Source organism: Melospiza georgiana, chromosome Z (assembly GCF_028018845.1).
Source record: "Melospiza georgiana isolate bMelGeo1 chromosome Z, bMelGeo1.pri, whole genome shotgun sequence".
Lineage (NCBI taxonomy): Eukaryota > Metazoa > Chordata > Aves > Passeriformes > Passerellidae > Melospiza > Melospiza georgiana.
Window position 1 is genome coordinate 79,618,985 of NC_080465.1, and position 16,388 is coordinate 79,635,372.

The following is a 16,388-nucleotide window of genomic DNA, read 5'->3' on the forward strand; positions in this document are numbered from 1 at the left end:
GCTTTTCTTTGCCTGTAACAATTTAATTGCCTCTTGGCCAAGATTTTCTGCTCCGTGAAGAGAAAGAACGTGATCAAAGTGCCCCGTGCTGCCCAAAGAATTTCCTCTCCTCAGCCTCATTGCACACACCAGGACTGTTTTTCTCCCCCTTCTCCTTTGCCACATCTCTGCGTTTTGCACGATTGTTTCCTATTTTTTTTTTTTCCCTTGTCTGGAAAAATCCAACATCTCCTCCCCCTCCCGGGCAGCATGGGTGACAGAGGCAGAGAAATCAGCACAGTGTCAGCAAGAGTTTGGCCCCGCAGCTGGGACCTGAACTTTCAGCAGCAGAGCACAGCCCTGGGTCACTGCACTAAAGCAAGCCAGATTGATACAAAGTGCTTGCTCACCCTGGAAGGGGGATGCATCAGAAACCAGCTGATAAAAATCTTTAGGCACCCTCTGTTGTGAGCTTAGGCTGTTTTTCCTGGGAAGATGATCATGGAGTGTATATTCAGCGTCACAAACCCCGGAGCGATGCAATATTTAGGTGCTCTCTGCACTCAGGGGGTGATACTGCACTGGGGCAGCGTGGATTTCAGAGCTGCGGAAAATGGAAATGGAGCGTGTGGACTCGACATGCTGCTCAGGGTGTGAAGTTTTCAGCTGTGAGAGACCTGAGTGATCGTGTCTGCCAAGAGTTAATGCGCTCAGAAAAAGGATGCTAAAATATTCCTTCCCACTCCAGTTTGCAACCGAGAACTTGCTAGCCTGTAATATCTTTTATTTATAGCACCTTTTGACTCAAAGGATCTGAGAGTGCCTCTCTCTGGGAGTCACTTCAATGGTACCTGCAGGCAGCAGTGTTTCTCTGCAGATGACTCCAGCTGAGGTGTCAGGGCCTTCTTTGCCATGGACACATGTGAGGAGCCCCCTCTGCCTTTCCAAATGCCAGCACTTAGAAATAAGGGCAAGAGGGAAGGGCAGAAATCTGCCCTAATAAACCTCAATAACAGCAAACAGAGAAAACAGACATGTGAACCCCATGGGAGAGAGCACTGAGATGGTCACTGGCTGGCTTTGGAAGCAGACACTGGCCAGTACTGGATGATATCCCTATGCAAAGAGCTTGGGACAGTAAAACCACAGCTCAGAAGAGGGCATTTGCTGTCCCTACCTGGGTAACACTCCACACCACATCCAGCTGTGCTGTGGTGGCCTGGAGAAGCTCCAACAGGGACCCTACACAGGGTATGCATCCCAGTGGTGGAGGTGCCCCTAAAGGCTGGGTTTAAATCCTCAAACTCACACACCCCTCAGTGAGCACAGTCATGGCAGGGCCTTCTGCTTATCTCAAGCCCACTTCAGCACCTGCCCATCAGCTGCTCCTCACTCAGCAGCTGGCAGAAGAGGACCAGAGGAGCAGAGGAGCATCTCCTCCACGTGGCTCCTGGAGCTAGAGAGGTGTCCCCAGCCCCCTGCTCCCCTCCTGTGCTGTCCCTGCAGGCCAGGGAGGCAAAAGCCAGGCTCAGCTGGGCAAAATCCAGCCCACCATTTCTGCTCCATCCACAGCCAGGCAAGATGTTGCCAAGCCACATTTTAGGCTCAGCTGCTCAGGACACTGCTTTTCTGTCTGTGCCACCCTGAGCATGCTGCCTGCCCCCTGCTCTGCTCTGCAGCCCCACATCAAACCAGTTGTTTTGCTATTCCCTGAGCATGCTCAGCAAGAGCCAGCCTTCTTTTTGGCACTTCTTCTGGGTCTCCTGAGGGATTTGCCTCCAGGAGGGAACGCCCATCTGCTTCAGCATCCTCTGAGTCCTGTGTTTACTAAGGAGTCCTGATGTTTCTCCCTGGACAAAGCCATCCAGGCAGTCCCATGAAAACTCCAGGGACACCAGTGGCTGTTTATGGGGCTGTCCCCTACCCTGGGTCTCTATATAATACACCCATATCCTCCATGATAAAATCCTCAGCACATCTCTCCTCCTCCCTCCATGTCCTTCCCAAGCCATCCCCAGAATCAGCATTATTATATTTTTTTCCTCTAAATCTCTTTCCTCCAGGCACCAGACAAGGTGTATTTGATAGCACTTTATCTCTGCCATGCATATGTCAGTGTCTGAAGCTCTGGTTTAATAGGAGTCAAGTCACATCACTGGATGGAAGCTGGCTCTCCCAGGTCCTTTCCATGGAGAACATGCATTTTGCCTCATTCTCTGCCTTCCAACAAAAATTGACTCCTCCCTCCTTTGAGGAGGGGGCTGGGGTTAGCACATCCTGGCAGCCCACTGGCTGTGCTGTGCAATTTTAGGGCATCTCCTCCTCCTCAGAGAAGAGAATATTCTTCTTGTGTGTACATATGAGAGTTATTTTTATTTTTTTTTTCCTGTTCTTGGTCCATTGAGTATTACATCATGTATTGCTTCCTTCGGTGCCCCTTCCACACGGGCTGCTTTGGATTTGGGGCTGGGAATGGGAGGAATTATGGAATAGAATTCCCAGAATAATGGAATCAGAGTTGGTGGTGACTCCCAAGGGTTATAGAGTCCAGCTCCAAGAATCCACCACGCACCTCAGAGTGTTGTCCAAATGCTCTGGCAGCATTGGTGCCTCGAGTGCCCTGGGGTGCCTGACCAGCCTCTGGGGAAGAAAACCACCTCCCAATATCCATCCTGCACCTTCCCTGACGTACTTCATGCTGCCCCTCAGGTCCTGTCACCAGAGGGAAGGCGGCAAGCTGTGGACAAGCCCTGTCTCTATGGAAAAGCTAAGAGGGAAATAGGGCAGGGAAAAAAAAAAAACCAAAAAACCAAAAAAAAAAAAAAACAAAAAACCAAAACCAAAATCTTAGGAGTAAAAAAAAAAAAAAAAAGGGAATAAATATTTGGGAGGATGGCGTTTAAGAGGAGAGAAAAACAAACCAAAGCTGGTGCCAGGCTGGAACCAGCCGCTGGTTGCCAGCACAGCAGGCTGAGAAGTTGCTGGTGGACGCGCTCAGTGCCGTGTTTGGGCTGCTTAAAAGAATTCAGCGTGTCTGTCCCTTGTGGTCCTGCCTCTGCTTTCCTGCCTGGATAGGAGGAGGAGCAGGGACTCCCTGCCCAGCTCAGGGTTGTGCTCTGAGGGATGCAGAGCATCTCCTGCCCTGCCACACCCCTGTGTGTGTGCGAGCACACCGAGCTGGACCCGGCGCCGCTCCGGGGCGATGCCAGGGCAGCATGGGCAAGGGCGCACGATGATCCATCCCTCCTGGATGCGAGGGAAGGAGCTGGGAGGGATGGGGATGGAGGAGAAGGGCAGCGTGGAAGGTTGCCACGCTTAGGGGTGTAAAGAAGGCAGAGCGATGAAAAGGGGGCAGGAGGCTGCCGAGGAGATTTGTGTGGGCTGGGAAGGCATGGGGCGGCTCGGGCAGGGCTGGGGTGCTGCGGAGAGCCCGGCAGAGAAGCATCAGGGCTTTATTCCCCTCCTTTCTTTCCGCCTCCCTCCGCTGGGCGCTCGCTGGAGGAGGAGGAGGAGGAGGCGAGACAAAAAGCTGAACCGGTGCCAAGAAGGAGCTGCGGCGCTCGAAAATGGCACTCTGCGCCACGCTAATACTGCGAGGCTGGGCTGCGCTGGAGAGCAGCGAAAACGTGTCGGGAATGAGAATGGCTGAGAATGGCCGGGCTCAGGAGGGTCCTCCCTCTTCCCCTGCCTCCCCTTCGCCTTTTTAATGTGACCCTTTTCTCCCCCACCACCACCCCCAGTGATGTTTAGGAGCTCTGGGAAAGGGAGAGCATCTTTGCTGGCGACTTGGAGTGTAAAGGGTCTCATCCCCTCCTTCCATCTCCCTATCAGGGTGTGATTTAAATTTTTTTTTAATTTTTTAAAATATTTCCCCCCCCCTTAAGGAGGAAAAGAAGACTCTCAGGGAGTTTTCTTACTGTTTTCCTGTTGCCCTTCCCCTGCTAGTCGCTGTCATCCTCCTCCTCCTCCTCCTCACTGTATCTCGATGCAAGGTGACTTGTAGGACACAGGAGTCTCTGCTGCACGGTGCAGCGTCGCCTGCGTCGGTGTTTCCCTCCGTTTCTCATTTGCTGGGAGATGAGGCAACTTCCAGGCGGCTCAGCTCAGGTCCTGGTTGATGCAGCGGCGCTGTTTGGGCTGCAGAAAAAGCCCCTTTCCTGCAAAAACCTGCCTGGATAAAACAAACAAACAAACATGTAAGGCTGAAACTGCATCGTTTTGTGATGCTGGTTGATTTGCAAGAAACGGGATGGAGTTGTGTGGTGATTTCTGTCTGAAAGGGAAGGTTTTTTGCACATCCCCTTTCTTTTCCATTCACAGGTAACAAAAACTCCAAACCCCAATAGGGTTTTGATTTTTTCTTTTTATATTTTTTTTCTTTTTTTAATTTGAATTTTTAAATTTTAAAAAATTCTTTTTTTTTAATTTTAATTTTAATTTTTTTTTTATAATTTAAAAAATTATAACTTTGTAGTAGTTCAGTATATGAAGTTAAATACAAAAATATTACTCCCCCTCCCTTCCTGCTGCACAGATGTTGCTTTTCGGATCGTTCTGGAATTTATATTTAAAGTTTTAGGTTCTCATTACAGAAAGTAGGGACTAGAAAAAGGGAAAACCCCAGTGTCTGGTTTTGAAAACAGGTGTAGGTCCTGTTAGAACAGCAGTTTTAGCCCTCACATAGTCAGCAGGTCAAGTTCAAGGAGACCTTTCCAAAGCACAGGCAGAGCCTCATTATCTTGCTGCATCTCAGAAGCTTGTGGATTATTGGGTTGTTAGCTTGGCCCATTTTGTAGTCTCAGGCATGGGATGATCCCTGTGGTCTCTTTCTCACCTGAAAACCATGCCCTAGTACACATTCAAACCACTTCAAACCTCACCTTTGGTCTCAGACACGCAGGCCTGGTTTGGGAGCACCTACCCCTGCCCGGGAAAGGCTTTTGGAGATGCTGTGATAAATAGGGGGGAGTTCAGGCAGACTTAAAGGTGGTGTCTAGCATGCTCCCCTCAGCCTCTTCTCACAGCTCCTCACAGATCAATAGTCCTTCCTCTGTGGAGCATCAAATTCTCTGTCCCAAATTAACGCTGCTGGGAGTGGCACTCATTTCTAACTTGATGCCAGCAGATTTTGTATGGAGTAGGAGGAACAGAGCAGCTGATCCCTTGCTCTTCCTCACCTCTCAGCTGTGCTCTGTACCCTGTATTTGCTGCAGTTCAACTTGGGCTTGTGCAGAGAAGGTGCTGCCATTCCTTCTTGCTCTTTGCCTTTGTTGTGACTGCAGGGTGTGCAGTGCTTGGCCCAGGAAACCTTGGTTTCTTCACCATGGAAATATCCACAAGAGGGGTGGCCAAAGAACCTGGAGTGTGTTCTTGTACCTTCCACCCAATCCTACCAGTTTTCTCTGAATAAAGTACATGCATAAAACACATGGGTTTTCTGTAAACAAGTGTGCATGCTGTCTGGTTTTCAGTTGTCCCTTTGGATGCCATGAGTTATGCTGGTTGAAATACCTTCCCCACCCAGGGGACACGCCATGCAGCCTTGCATGAATTTCACAGAATCACACAATCCTTGCATGGTTTGGGTTGGAATGAACCTTAAAGCTGATGCAGTTCCACCCCCTGCCATGGGCAGGGACACCTCCTACTACACCAGGCTGCTCCAAGCCCTATCCAGCCTTCCAGGGATCCAGCAGCAGACACAGCTTCTCTGGAAAAAAACTTTACCAGGACCTCCCCAACCTCCCAGCCAAGAATGCCTTCCCAAAATCCCATCTGTCCCTGCCCTCTGGCAGTGTGAAGCCATTCCCCCTTGTCCTGTCCCTTCATGTCCTCGTGCCAAGTTCCTCTCCAGCTGTCCTGGAGCCATTTCAGGTGTGGGCAGATGCTCAGCATCTCCCTGGAATCCTCTCTCCTCCAGACTGAACTACTACAACGCTTCAGTCCTTCCTTGTAGGTGAGATGTTCCAGAATCTTCCAGATGTTCTTGCTGACACTTTTGGCTGTTCCTCTGGGCAGAAATTCCTCTTTTTAACCTGAGATCTCTGAGGATGGGGATCTCAGGGATCTGTGCAGGAGAGGGTAGTGGTTAAAGCCTATCAACACGACCTGAGGAGACCCTGGTTCTCATCCTGACCCGCCATGCACTGCACAGACCACTGCTCATGCCTTTAGATCTGGAGCCAGCTTGTGTTGACTGCTGATTTAAGCTTCTTCAGTGTTCAAATACTTCAGTTATGAAATAACAATTCCCAACAGATTTATGGAGAGGCTCCCAAAGACATGGGCAAGTATTAATGTGGAGTGACAGCATCCGTGTGTGCACAGCAGCGAAATGGTGTTTGTTATTCAAGGAGAACTGGGAGCAGCAAATTAAGAGATCTTCACAAACCTTGTTATTTCAGTAGGCAGACCTCTTTCATTTCTTGAAATCTTGACCATAGGGGAGCTTGTGGAATGCATCTTGTCCATCTTGGAGCAAAAATTGCTAATCTTGTTCTTTCCAAGTGGTCAAGTCAGCCATCTGGGCAGCTTGGTCATACTTCCCAAGGAGGGAAGGCTTTGACAAGGCAGATGTAGGGTTTTTGTCTTCATTTCTCCCTGCCTAAAATAAGTGGTTTTGGATATTTTCTCCAGAAGCATGATGTCTAATGTGTCTCAAGTTGCTTCCTTCAAATCCTTCATCCTTTTAGCATTTTATAATGAGAAACATTGTCTACTTGGAGTTGTTATGGGTTGACTTCTGCCTGGAAGGGTCAGTCTAAAGGGCTCTTCCACTCCTTCTCCCCACACCTTCCCCACTCCATGTCTTTTTTTTTTTTTGGGTTTTTTTTTTTTTTTTGGACCTGTAACCTCACATTTCTGTAATCTAAATGTGCAAATGCTCTGCAGTCATGGTCCAGTGGCTGGGTTAATCTCAGACCCCTGGAGTGGCAGATGGCTGATTTGTTGCTGATTCCAGTTACAGGGAATTGTGTCACCTATTATCTTTGCACAGACTGATGCTTAAAAGGATGCCTTTGGCAAAATCAGTGAAAAGCAAAGAAAGGCAAAGCAAACAGTCTGATCTGCATCACCACAGGTGAAAATGTGAAATATTTCACCTTTGTGTGAAGGTCTGGATAGGTGGACAAAGAGGAGAGGAGGAGGGAGGGGAGGAAGGAGAGGAAGACCTCATTTTCTTACCAGAAGTACCAAAGCACAGAGCAGAGCAGGTTTGCTGTGGTCACGCTGTAGAATCACAAGCACTTACTCTGTTTTAAATGGTTTTGCAATGTGGTAATCCTTGGCTTCATCTCCCTGCTTTAACTCTTATACAAACCAGGCGGGTTGGCTTCTTGTGACACTTCCCTGCCCTCTTCCCAAGGTTGTCAGAGGAATCCACAGCATCCCTCCCTGACTCCAGGGCTCATTGTGTGCCCCACAATGGCTGCTGGGGGAGGCTGTGGTGGCTCTGTCGTGCCAACATGCTCACAAGGGACACTTGGGAGGGGAAGTTTACACATCTGTGTGGGGTGAGGGGAAGCTTGGGGGGCCTTACAGAACACTGCTGGACCAAGGGGGGACCCCAGCACTGCCCAGATGGCAAGTGGTGGTGGTGGTCATACTGAAACGCGTGGGGAAATCAAAAGGGCAAAGCAAAACTCTGGATGTTTGTGACCATTTTCTACACAGTCATCCCCACAATCAAGGGTTTTTTTCTTTCTTTCTCTTTGCTTTGGGAAACACCACAGAGTCAGATGAAGAATTTGGGAAGAGAGTGTGGGTTCCCTGTGCAGAGTCCAGTGACGAAATCTGTGAACAAGGTAAGAACAAGGGGATATGGCTGTGATGGTTTTTGTTTTATCCTTTTCTCTTTCCAAACACGATTTTGCAATGTTGGACACGAAATTTAGCTATGTGTATCACAGAAACTGATAGTCCAAGCACCAAGCAAATGAGTCTAAAACGTTAATTTGGGTTTCTTTTAATGCGTGCCATTATGATGGTTTGGGTTTTAGAACAGTTTGTATCATATCCAAATGATCTATGTGTGAATAATTGTTCCCAACCTCCTGACACCAGGACCTAATTAGGAAGTAAGAGCCTTAAATAGGCCATTTGTGTACTGAGCTTCCATATGTCTCCTTGCACAATTTATTTGCTCCACTCCATTGAGGTATAATGAGAATGAAACTCTTAGAACTGCTTTTGACTCTGAGGCTCTTCTCTTCATCTCCTGTGCAGCCACAGCCCCTATTAAGATAATATCTGTTTCCCTGTTTTCCAAAAGAAAAAGCTGTGGTACTTTCAGTCCAGATTGCCCAAGCTTCTCTGTTTCCAAGGTTTCAATGGAAATGGAGTGAAAAAATGCCAAAAAAAAAAAAAAAATGCAGACCAAGAAAAATGGAATGCCATCAAAGAAAGCAGAAAGGTCAGGACAGGGTGATCTTGAGGGAATACTCCCTATCCTATCTGCCTCACAACCCTGCTGAAAGCTGATGCTGTTGTATTTCAGTTAACCTGTAGATGCAAAGGAAGGATGTATATGGATAGAAGCAATCTGAAGAGATTTTTATTGGTTTTGTTTGGCTTTCTTCTTGCTAGGATGTGAGGAAGGGGGAAAGGTTTGTGCAAGGTGGCTTGGATTTTTTTCTTAGTTTTGAATATTTAGCTCAGTCTGAACCAACAGCCTCCTTGGGACTCCTTGTTCATGTTTAAATACATTTTATGTTCTTCAAGTGTACTTTTAGAATATATTCTTTATTTCCAAACACCTCTTGCATGCATGACTTCATCTTACACTTCACGTGTCCCACTTGATTCTTTTGCTCCCATCATTCTGAAGTCAGAAAAACTTAAATGCATGATTGTCATTTTCTATCAAGATTAATAAATTCTTAAGGCTTGGGTTTTGGATTTTTTCTTTCACCCCCAAATCTGGATCTTGTTTAGTTTCCCAGAGAAAGACAACTCTACTTGCAACGATTTTGTTTATGATAATTCCCTTGCATGTTCCCTTCCAGGAATTGTCACTGCCTTCCAGAAGGGAGGTTAGTGCCAGTCCCCTCGCAGTGATAATTATAATCAGACCTGTCAGCCTTCACACAGTCTACACTTATCACTTGCATTTAGAAGGATTTTTCCTGAAGCCTGTTACCAGTTCTGCTTCTTAGGGAAAAACAGTCATGATTTTTCCTCCTAATCTTTGATGGCTCTCAGCTTTGAAAGCATGGAGAGGAGCAAAACGATTGCCAGGTGCACTTAAACAAGCTGTCTGTTGGTCCTGGTCTAGAGGCTCTGGAAAGCCAGAGAGTGGGCGGATAATCTGGGAAATGCTGAGGGCTTTAATTTGTTTGTGACAACACTCCAGGTGTGCTGGAAACACAAAGCAGTTTCCCAATGGTGCTGCTCACAGGGGGTGCCTCTGCAGACCCAGGCTTCAGGTGGCAGGTGGCTCCTGGCAGTGGTGCCCTGTGTCCCTGCAGTTCTGGGCAGGGATTCCTGCCTGTGCTGAGAGAATTGGAAACAGGATGGCCAGAGAACTGGGAGCAGGAGGCTGGCCAGAGAACTGGAAGCAGGATTGACAGAGAACTGGAAGCAGGGTGGCCACAGAAGTGGCTGCAGTTGCTCCTGGCATCACAGGGACCAGTCGCCTCCAGTGCAACGGTGACCAGCTGGGCCAAGTCATGGTGTTGAGTAGGATGTGGTTCAGTATTTTATCCGTCCCAGCCTCCCTGGTGTTATTCCCTGGGAAACATGTTGACCCATTTATTAGATTTCCCCCTATTTTCACTCCATTATTGCTGTTGATGTGCTGCTAACCCCCCTTTCTTACCTTTCTGGTTTTTACTAGCACAAAGACAAAAAGGTGCAAGTTTCACCATTCCATTAAACTGAATGAGTTATGTATCTTTAAGTCCTTCCTCTGTTATTACCATGCCTTTTGTAATTTACTCAGAGATTTAGGCTCCCTTGATTTTGGCAGAATCTGAGGATGGTCAGCATTTTATAGCTTTTTTAGCAAAGAGATGGTGGAAGACTGGGAATTCTTATGTTATGTGCAGTTTTATATTTACAGTGCACAGGGATATATGATTTGCCTTTGTTTTATTTAAATTCACTGGGAACTAGAGGTTTATTTATCAGGTGTCATTCCCTGAAGGATGAATAATGCCATAAAGAGAAGACTTCATCTATTATACAAACAGATTTGAAGGCTTTGCTATTACATTCCTCTGCCTGTTGAATGGAGTAAAAATGCCTTTGGCTGAGCAGAGACAGAGTGATACTTAGCAGTAGCATCTTATGACCTTTTGATCAGCTGAGATCTCAAGCCATATTAGTGGACAGATTATGATGTGATGGAAAGAAGGCCAGGAATAGCCTTTTCATCATGAGATCTTTTCTGTGAATATCCTTCTTGGGTGTATTCAGGTGGTTAATCACTGGAGCCAGGGTGAATCATTTGGAAACAGGGGAGTGAAATGCTGGTACAGACAATCCAAATATGCTCAGGTTTGCCAAATGCAGCTGGATATTAGAGCTAATAGTTTCTTCCTAATATTCTCCTACCCTCCTGTTTCTATCAAGGCTGTGGGTGACCTTGTGATTTTTTTTCCATCTGTAATAACCACATTTTGGCAGAAAGAACAACACAAAATGAACCTCGAGTCCTTGGACCACAGGGGAGCTGCAGTTCCCGAATCAAAGGAATGCACATGGTGAATATGGATATCAGACTGTGAAGGGAAACTCACATGAAAATGTCTCTGTCAGTTTAGAGATAATAACAGTGGTGCTTGAATCTATTTCAACCTTACCAAGGAAAAAAGAAATAATTTCAGGTTTCAAAAAATGCACAGCCCTGATAGTATTTCTCATTTTACAGGGCCAACCAGAACAAAGAATGACTTTTACTTTCTCTTACCTGCCTGTGCAGAAATACTCCTCAAACTTGGCTCCAGCTTCGAATTGGCCCCCTTTTCATCTTAATGGCCAAGAGGAATCTGCAGCCTCCTTAAAATCAAACAGAAAAAATCCCTTTTTCAGTGCTGACTCTACACATCAACAGCAGTAGTGCCAAAGCCTGACCCAGGTGCTGTGGTGACTTTTGGAAGGAAAAGGGGCAGACAGGTGGGTGTGGAATGCCTTTGGGCCTTTCTGAGCATGATTATATGCCCAGGCAGACCATGGTGGTTATGGGCTATGCAGCATCATCCTGTACATTGCTAGCACAGGGGTGCCCAAGTTACACTCATTTTTTTTCCTCCAGAAGCCAAGCAAGATGCTCATTTCAGTGTCAGGAGGAGGAAGGGCTGGCAGTGTGAGAATCCCAAACCATCAGTGTAGCAGGGATGATGATGCACCAGGCGTGGGGAACAATAGCTGCCACAGAGGAGTGGAAACTCTTTGAAAATAAGGAGGTTATGGAGGTGGGAGAAGCTCACAGCAGGACACTGTCTCCTCTCATCTCATCTCCCCCAGCCTCTTCAATCAGGTGCCTGCTGGGCTTCCCACTCCTCCTGCCTTTTGCACGGGATGACAGGATCACAAGGCATTAGGATCTACTGGCATGAAGGAATCTGCCATCCTCCTGGCATTACTGCTTCCCCAGCCAGGAAGCCACTGTGAAACATCCAGGCTGTGAGCCCACATGGAGCTTTTTAGCTGCCTCTTCCAGGGCCACAAAGGCGTCCAAAGGGGAGCTGGGAGGTGGCACCAACTCCTGGCACAGGTCTGCACCTTCTTTTCCTTGGGAAAAACAGGCAAAAAGCTGCAAAAGGTGGGTGGCAGCCTTGGTTCTGCCCACAGAGGAAGTGCCACTGCTGAGATACAGCCAGCCCACGGGATAAGGAGCTCCCTTCCAAGCTCTGTCTGCAGAAATTAAGTATTTTGCTGCACAGGTGATTGTTAGAAGCATCATGAGCTAAACCATTCAAAGGGTTGTGCTACTCTGAACAGTTGCTATAAGGGTTTGTGATGGCAGCTTTGAAACTTTGTCACTGGGAAGGCTTTGGGGTGTGTGTGGTGGAGAGAATGTAGGCATGAACAATTTCCTCTGCCTCCCTGCTCTGCCTTGAGTCCCTGTGGGGTGTAGGAGGGTGACAAGATTTGGGTGACATAGCACCAAGATCTTCCCTCTTGGTTTGGGATTGCATTAATCCTCCTCTGCCTTCTGCCAGATGGCCTTGGCTTGATAAAATCAATTCTCCTCAAAGTAAAAGAGCTTGCACTCGTCTTCTTGTGGCTCAGAGAAATCCATGAAAACAGAATTGCTCTTCTTCTTGCAGGTCAGGACAGAAAGTTGCTGTGGGACATCTAATAGTATCCCAGTTTTCATGGTTTAACCCCAACAGGCCCCTCATAGTCCCTCATTCACTCAGATTCACCAGCAGGATCAGGGAGAGAGCTGGAAGGGTAAAAGCTGGAAAACTCATCAGTTGAGATAAAGACAGTTTAATAGGGAAAATAAAAGCCTTGCACACCAGCAGAGCAAAAAGGGGAATTAATTCCCTGCTTGCCATGTTCAGGTAGGTGTTCTGTAACCTCCAGAGAGCCAGAACCCACCACATGTAACAGTGGCTTGGGAAAACAATCACCATCACTCCAAACATTCCCCCTTCCTCTTCCTTCCCTCCCTTTGCACACTGAGCACGATGTCACACGGTCTGGAGCATCCCTTTGGTCACTTGGGGTCCCCTGTCCTGGCTGTGTCACCTCCCAAACTCTCGATCACCCCCATCCCCTCCCCAGGCTGGCAGTGCAAAAAGCAGCAAAGGCCTTGGCTCTGTGCAGGCCCTACTCAGCAATGACAGAAACAGCTCTGTGTCACCCACCCCGTGCTCAGCACAAACCCAAACACAGCCCTGTGACAGCCCCTGGGAAGAAAATGCCCCTGCCCCAGACAAAACCAGCACACCAATGCAGCACAGTTAGAAGCACATGGCAAGTACTTGGGCTGGGATGCTTTTCTAGGGGTAAGAAATTTAAAGTAGCAAACTTTGAAAATGCAGTATAAGGCAGATGTCAGTGATGTGCAGTGGGATAAGGAGGACAGTGATTTGTTTATGAAGTTCATCTGTCCACTCATGACGATTTTTTCCCTTTAAACACACCACATCTGGTTCCTTGCAAGGATTCTTAGATTGCAGACAGCAGTAAACACGCGTCCTATTGAGTAAGAGTGATTTCACGAACCAGCAGAAGGATTATTGTCATAACCAAATTTACAGCCATACAATTCCCTTTTTCTGGCTGGAAAGAAGTACTCTTGATCTGGAAAAGAAATATGTCATAACAATAACTTAAGCAAGTTAAACAGTATCTGGGGACATTCATGGGAATGTCACTGGGTACACTCAAAGTACTAAACCAGTTCTCAGCACACTTTTGGTCCAACTAGCAAGCTCCTAAATCATCCTTAAGCATGGATCAGGGTTCATCCCTGTGAGCTGTTTGCATTTAGCTCCCGGGCTAGGAAAGTCAAGACAGGGCTGTGAGCAGAGGTACAAACCCCTCTATGCCAGTTGGCCTCCACGCCTGGGGATATTTCTGGGCACATTTAATTGCTACTGGCTGGAGAGGCTCAGGCCCAGCTGGGAAATTGGACTCCTTCACTCCAAACTCCGTTTGTCAGCACTGGGAGAGGAGAGCCACCAGCAGGAGCTGATTCAGCCTCCCTTGATCCTGACCTGCCCAAATTGTGGACAGTTGCTAAGGCAGCTAAGCCTGCGGGGTTTGACATACTGATGGCAGAGGAAAGGCTATAGTATCCCTCAAAAGGCAATGTATAGTGCATTTCCTGCATATTTACTAGTCACCTCCCCAGCCTCTTCAAGCCCATGTAAAAATATTATTAAGTTATTGAGATGCTCTTTCTTGCAACAAGGAATGTCACCCATTATTTTTAATTATTTTTCTCCCTTACCATGAGGGGGATCCTTTCAATAAGTTTCAGCTATAAGATAGGTGTTCTGTATAATTTGCTTTCAACAGTTTGATAGTTAAATGTGTCCCTAGGAGACAATTATAGACATACATAATAAAGAAGCTCATGGAAGGATACAGCATTATGTATACATTATTAGGTAAACCCTTTGTTTGATATAGAAAGTTTTATTTTGAGTTCACCCTATCAAAATATATTTACACACATATATAAATACAGGTATTTAATTTTTTTTCCACTAAGTTAAAAGCCTCATTGAAAAGAAATAACTCTGGCTCAGCTCCTGCAACCACAGTATAATGCTTCATTATCTTTTCTTTCATTGAAATCTTCTCATGCACAAGGTGATCTAATTTAATACTTGTTTGAACATATAAAACAAAACATTTTCCCTTCAAGGATACCTCAAGTGTTTGGTCACAGTGGGGATGAAATTATTGATTGCATTTAGCACATATTTGGAAACGTGACCTTAATCTGCAGGTTTCAGGGGGAAAAGGTATTTTCCCCAGGTATGGCAGTAAGTCAGATAAGTAAATTATACTTTTGACATGTTAAAGATGTTCCATTTTAGACAAAGGAAGTGATATCCCAGTTGTGTCACTGAAACTCAATGTCCTGTGTTGCTTGTTAACAGCTGCACATTTGTTGTTTCAGTGTCCCAGTTTGCTCTCAAGTATAAATGAACTGCTACATGCCAAATAATCAATAGTTCTGCCAGCTCTGGAAATATAATATTGCTATTAATATTGATCCACACAACAGAAATCAAGGCATCAAATTTTGCAGGCATCACTTGCCAGCACCCTGCGTTCTACCTGCAGAGTAACCGCTTGAAAATCGCTATTCCCCAGGGAATAATGTTTGATGCTCACCCTCATTCCCTGTGTCACAACGAACACAAATATAAACACAGGGGGATCAGGGCACAGTTGACCAGCAGATAGGGTGCATATATTTTTATTTCAACCTTCTGTGGTTTCTCGGTGCAGCAAACCAGATGCAAAGAGCACCGGTGAAAACAACCTGCATCAATGCTAGTGTTCATCTCTAAGGGCACAGCCAACAGCCTGGCTGGCCAAAAAAAATCAGTGTCCTGGATCTTAGAACCCTTTACTGTGCCTAAAGGGGCTCCGTGAGGGCTGGAGAGGGACTTTGGACAAGGCACGGAGGGACAGCACACAGGGAATGGCTCCCACTGCCAGAGGGCAGGGACAGATTTTGGGATATTGGGAAGGAATTCTTGGCTTTGAGGGTGGTGAGGCCCTGGCACAGGGTGCTCAGAGAAGCTGTGGCTGCCCCTGGATCCCTGGAAGTGCTCTCAGGTTGGAGAAGGCTTAGAGCACCCTGTTCTAGTGGGAGGTGAGCCTGCCTGTGTCAGGGGGGCTGGAATAAATGATCTTTATGTCCCTTTCCACTCAGACCATTCTGTGGTGCTTTGGGAAGGGTGAGATGTCCATGGATGGCTGTCCTGAGCCCTCTCCCTGCACTGGGATCAATATCAGTAGTGTAAGCTCCTACGGTTTTCTTGCAGAGGTGATTTCAGAGTCAGGTTCTCAGGTGGGGAAAAAAAGGTCCTGCAGCATTGAGTATTGCTGGCAGCACCAAGAGCATCTGTTCCTTGTTCTCCTCTCCCCTCTGAGCTGCCAGGTTGCCTTGGGAGCGAGAAAATGGGTGCTCCCCATTCTCACATGTGTGTTCACACACACCTCTGTGAGTTTGGCGGGTTTTGTCATATCTGTAATGACTTTGCAATGAAACTGTGAATGAAAGTTTGGCAGACTGGCTTTACAATTGTCAGCCTTCCCAGAAGCAGCCCAGAATTTCATTAACTGAGGTATAGGCATGATTTCTTATAAGCTCTTTTCAGATTTTACTAGATCTGGATAAATTAAACCAGTATTTTATCTATGTGGCACCAGAATTAGTTGTCACTGATGTCTTCATAAAGGAATGCTGTAGCTCTGGCCCCTCATGTTTGAGCATCAGCTGCATTAGATGATGCTCCCATTTTTTAATGAGGGCCTGTCCTTCAATAAGAATGATGAGAAATAAGAAACCCAGATATGAGCAAAGCATAATCTTGGTCAGGATAAGTGGGTGAAGTAGGAAATTTGAGAGGGAATGGTCACACCATGTCGCCTGGCTGGGTAAATGTGCAGGACGTTGGTGGAAGTGTAGAAACACAAGCTACAGATGGCTGGAAGGAGTCCATGAGAAACCCTGACAGGGTGAGGGAGGAAAAAGGAAAACGTTAACACAACTTAGAAAGAGGGCAACAGAAGAAACTGTACCCTCTGCAGTGCCTTGCTCCTCTCCTTGAGGTGGTGGCCTGATCATGGCTCAGTGTCATCCTGACCCGCTGTGCTACCAGCTCAGCTCTCCCTCCCGGGTCACCTTTACCCACATTGTCCCCTGGCCCACCAGGAGCAAATTCATCAGCCTTATCCTTCATCAGAGAGCTCCAGCTTATCTCCTG

The 16,388-nt window shown here is 46.9% G+C and overlaps 1 protein-coding gene across 3 annotated transcripts in view; it reads left to right on the forward strand.

Annotated features, from left to right (window-relative positions):
* The window catches only part of SETBP1 (SET binding protein 1), a 270,942-nt gene that overhangs the window by 117,405 nt on the left and 137,149 nt on the right, over positions 1–16,388 (forward strand). For 2 of the 3 annotated variants that reach the window (XM_058043294.1, XM_058043295.1), the window contains one exon: positions 7,713–7,784. The exons of the other annotated variant lie outside the window; for it this stretch is intronic. In XM_058043294.1, the coding sequence (XP_057899277.1) occupies positions 7,713–7,784 (72 nt within the window). The remainder of the gene's footprint in view (positions 1–7,712; positions 7,785–16,388) is intronic. 3 annotated transcript variants of the gene reach the window in all.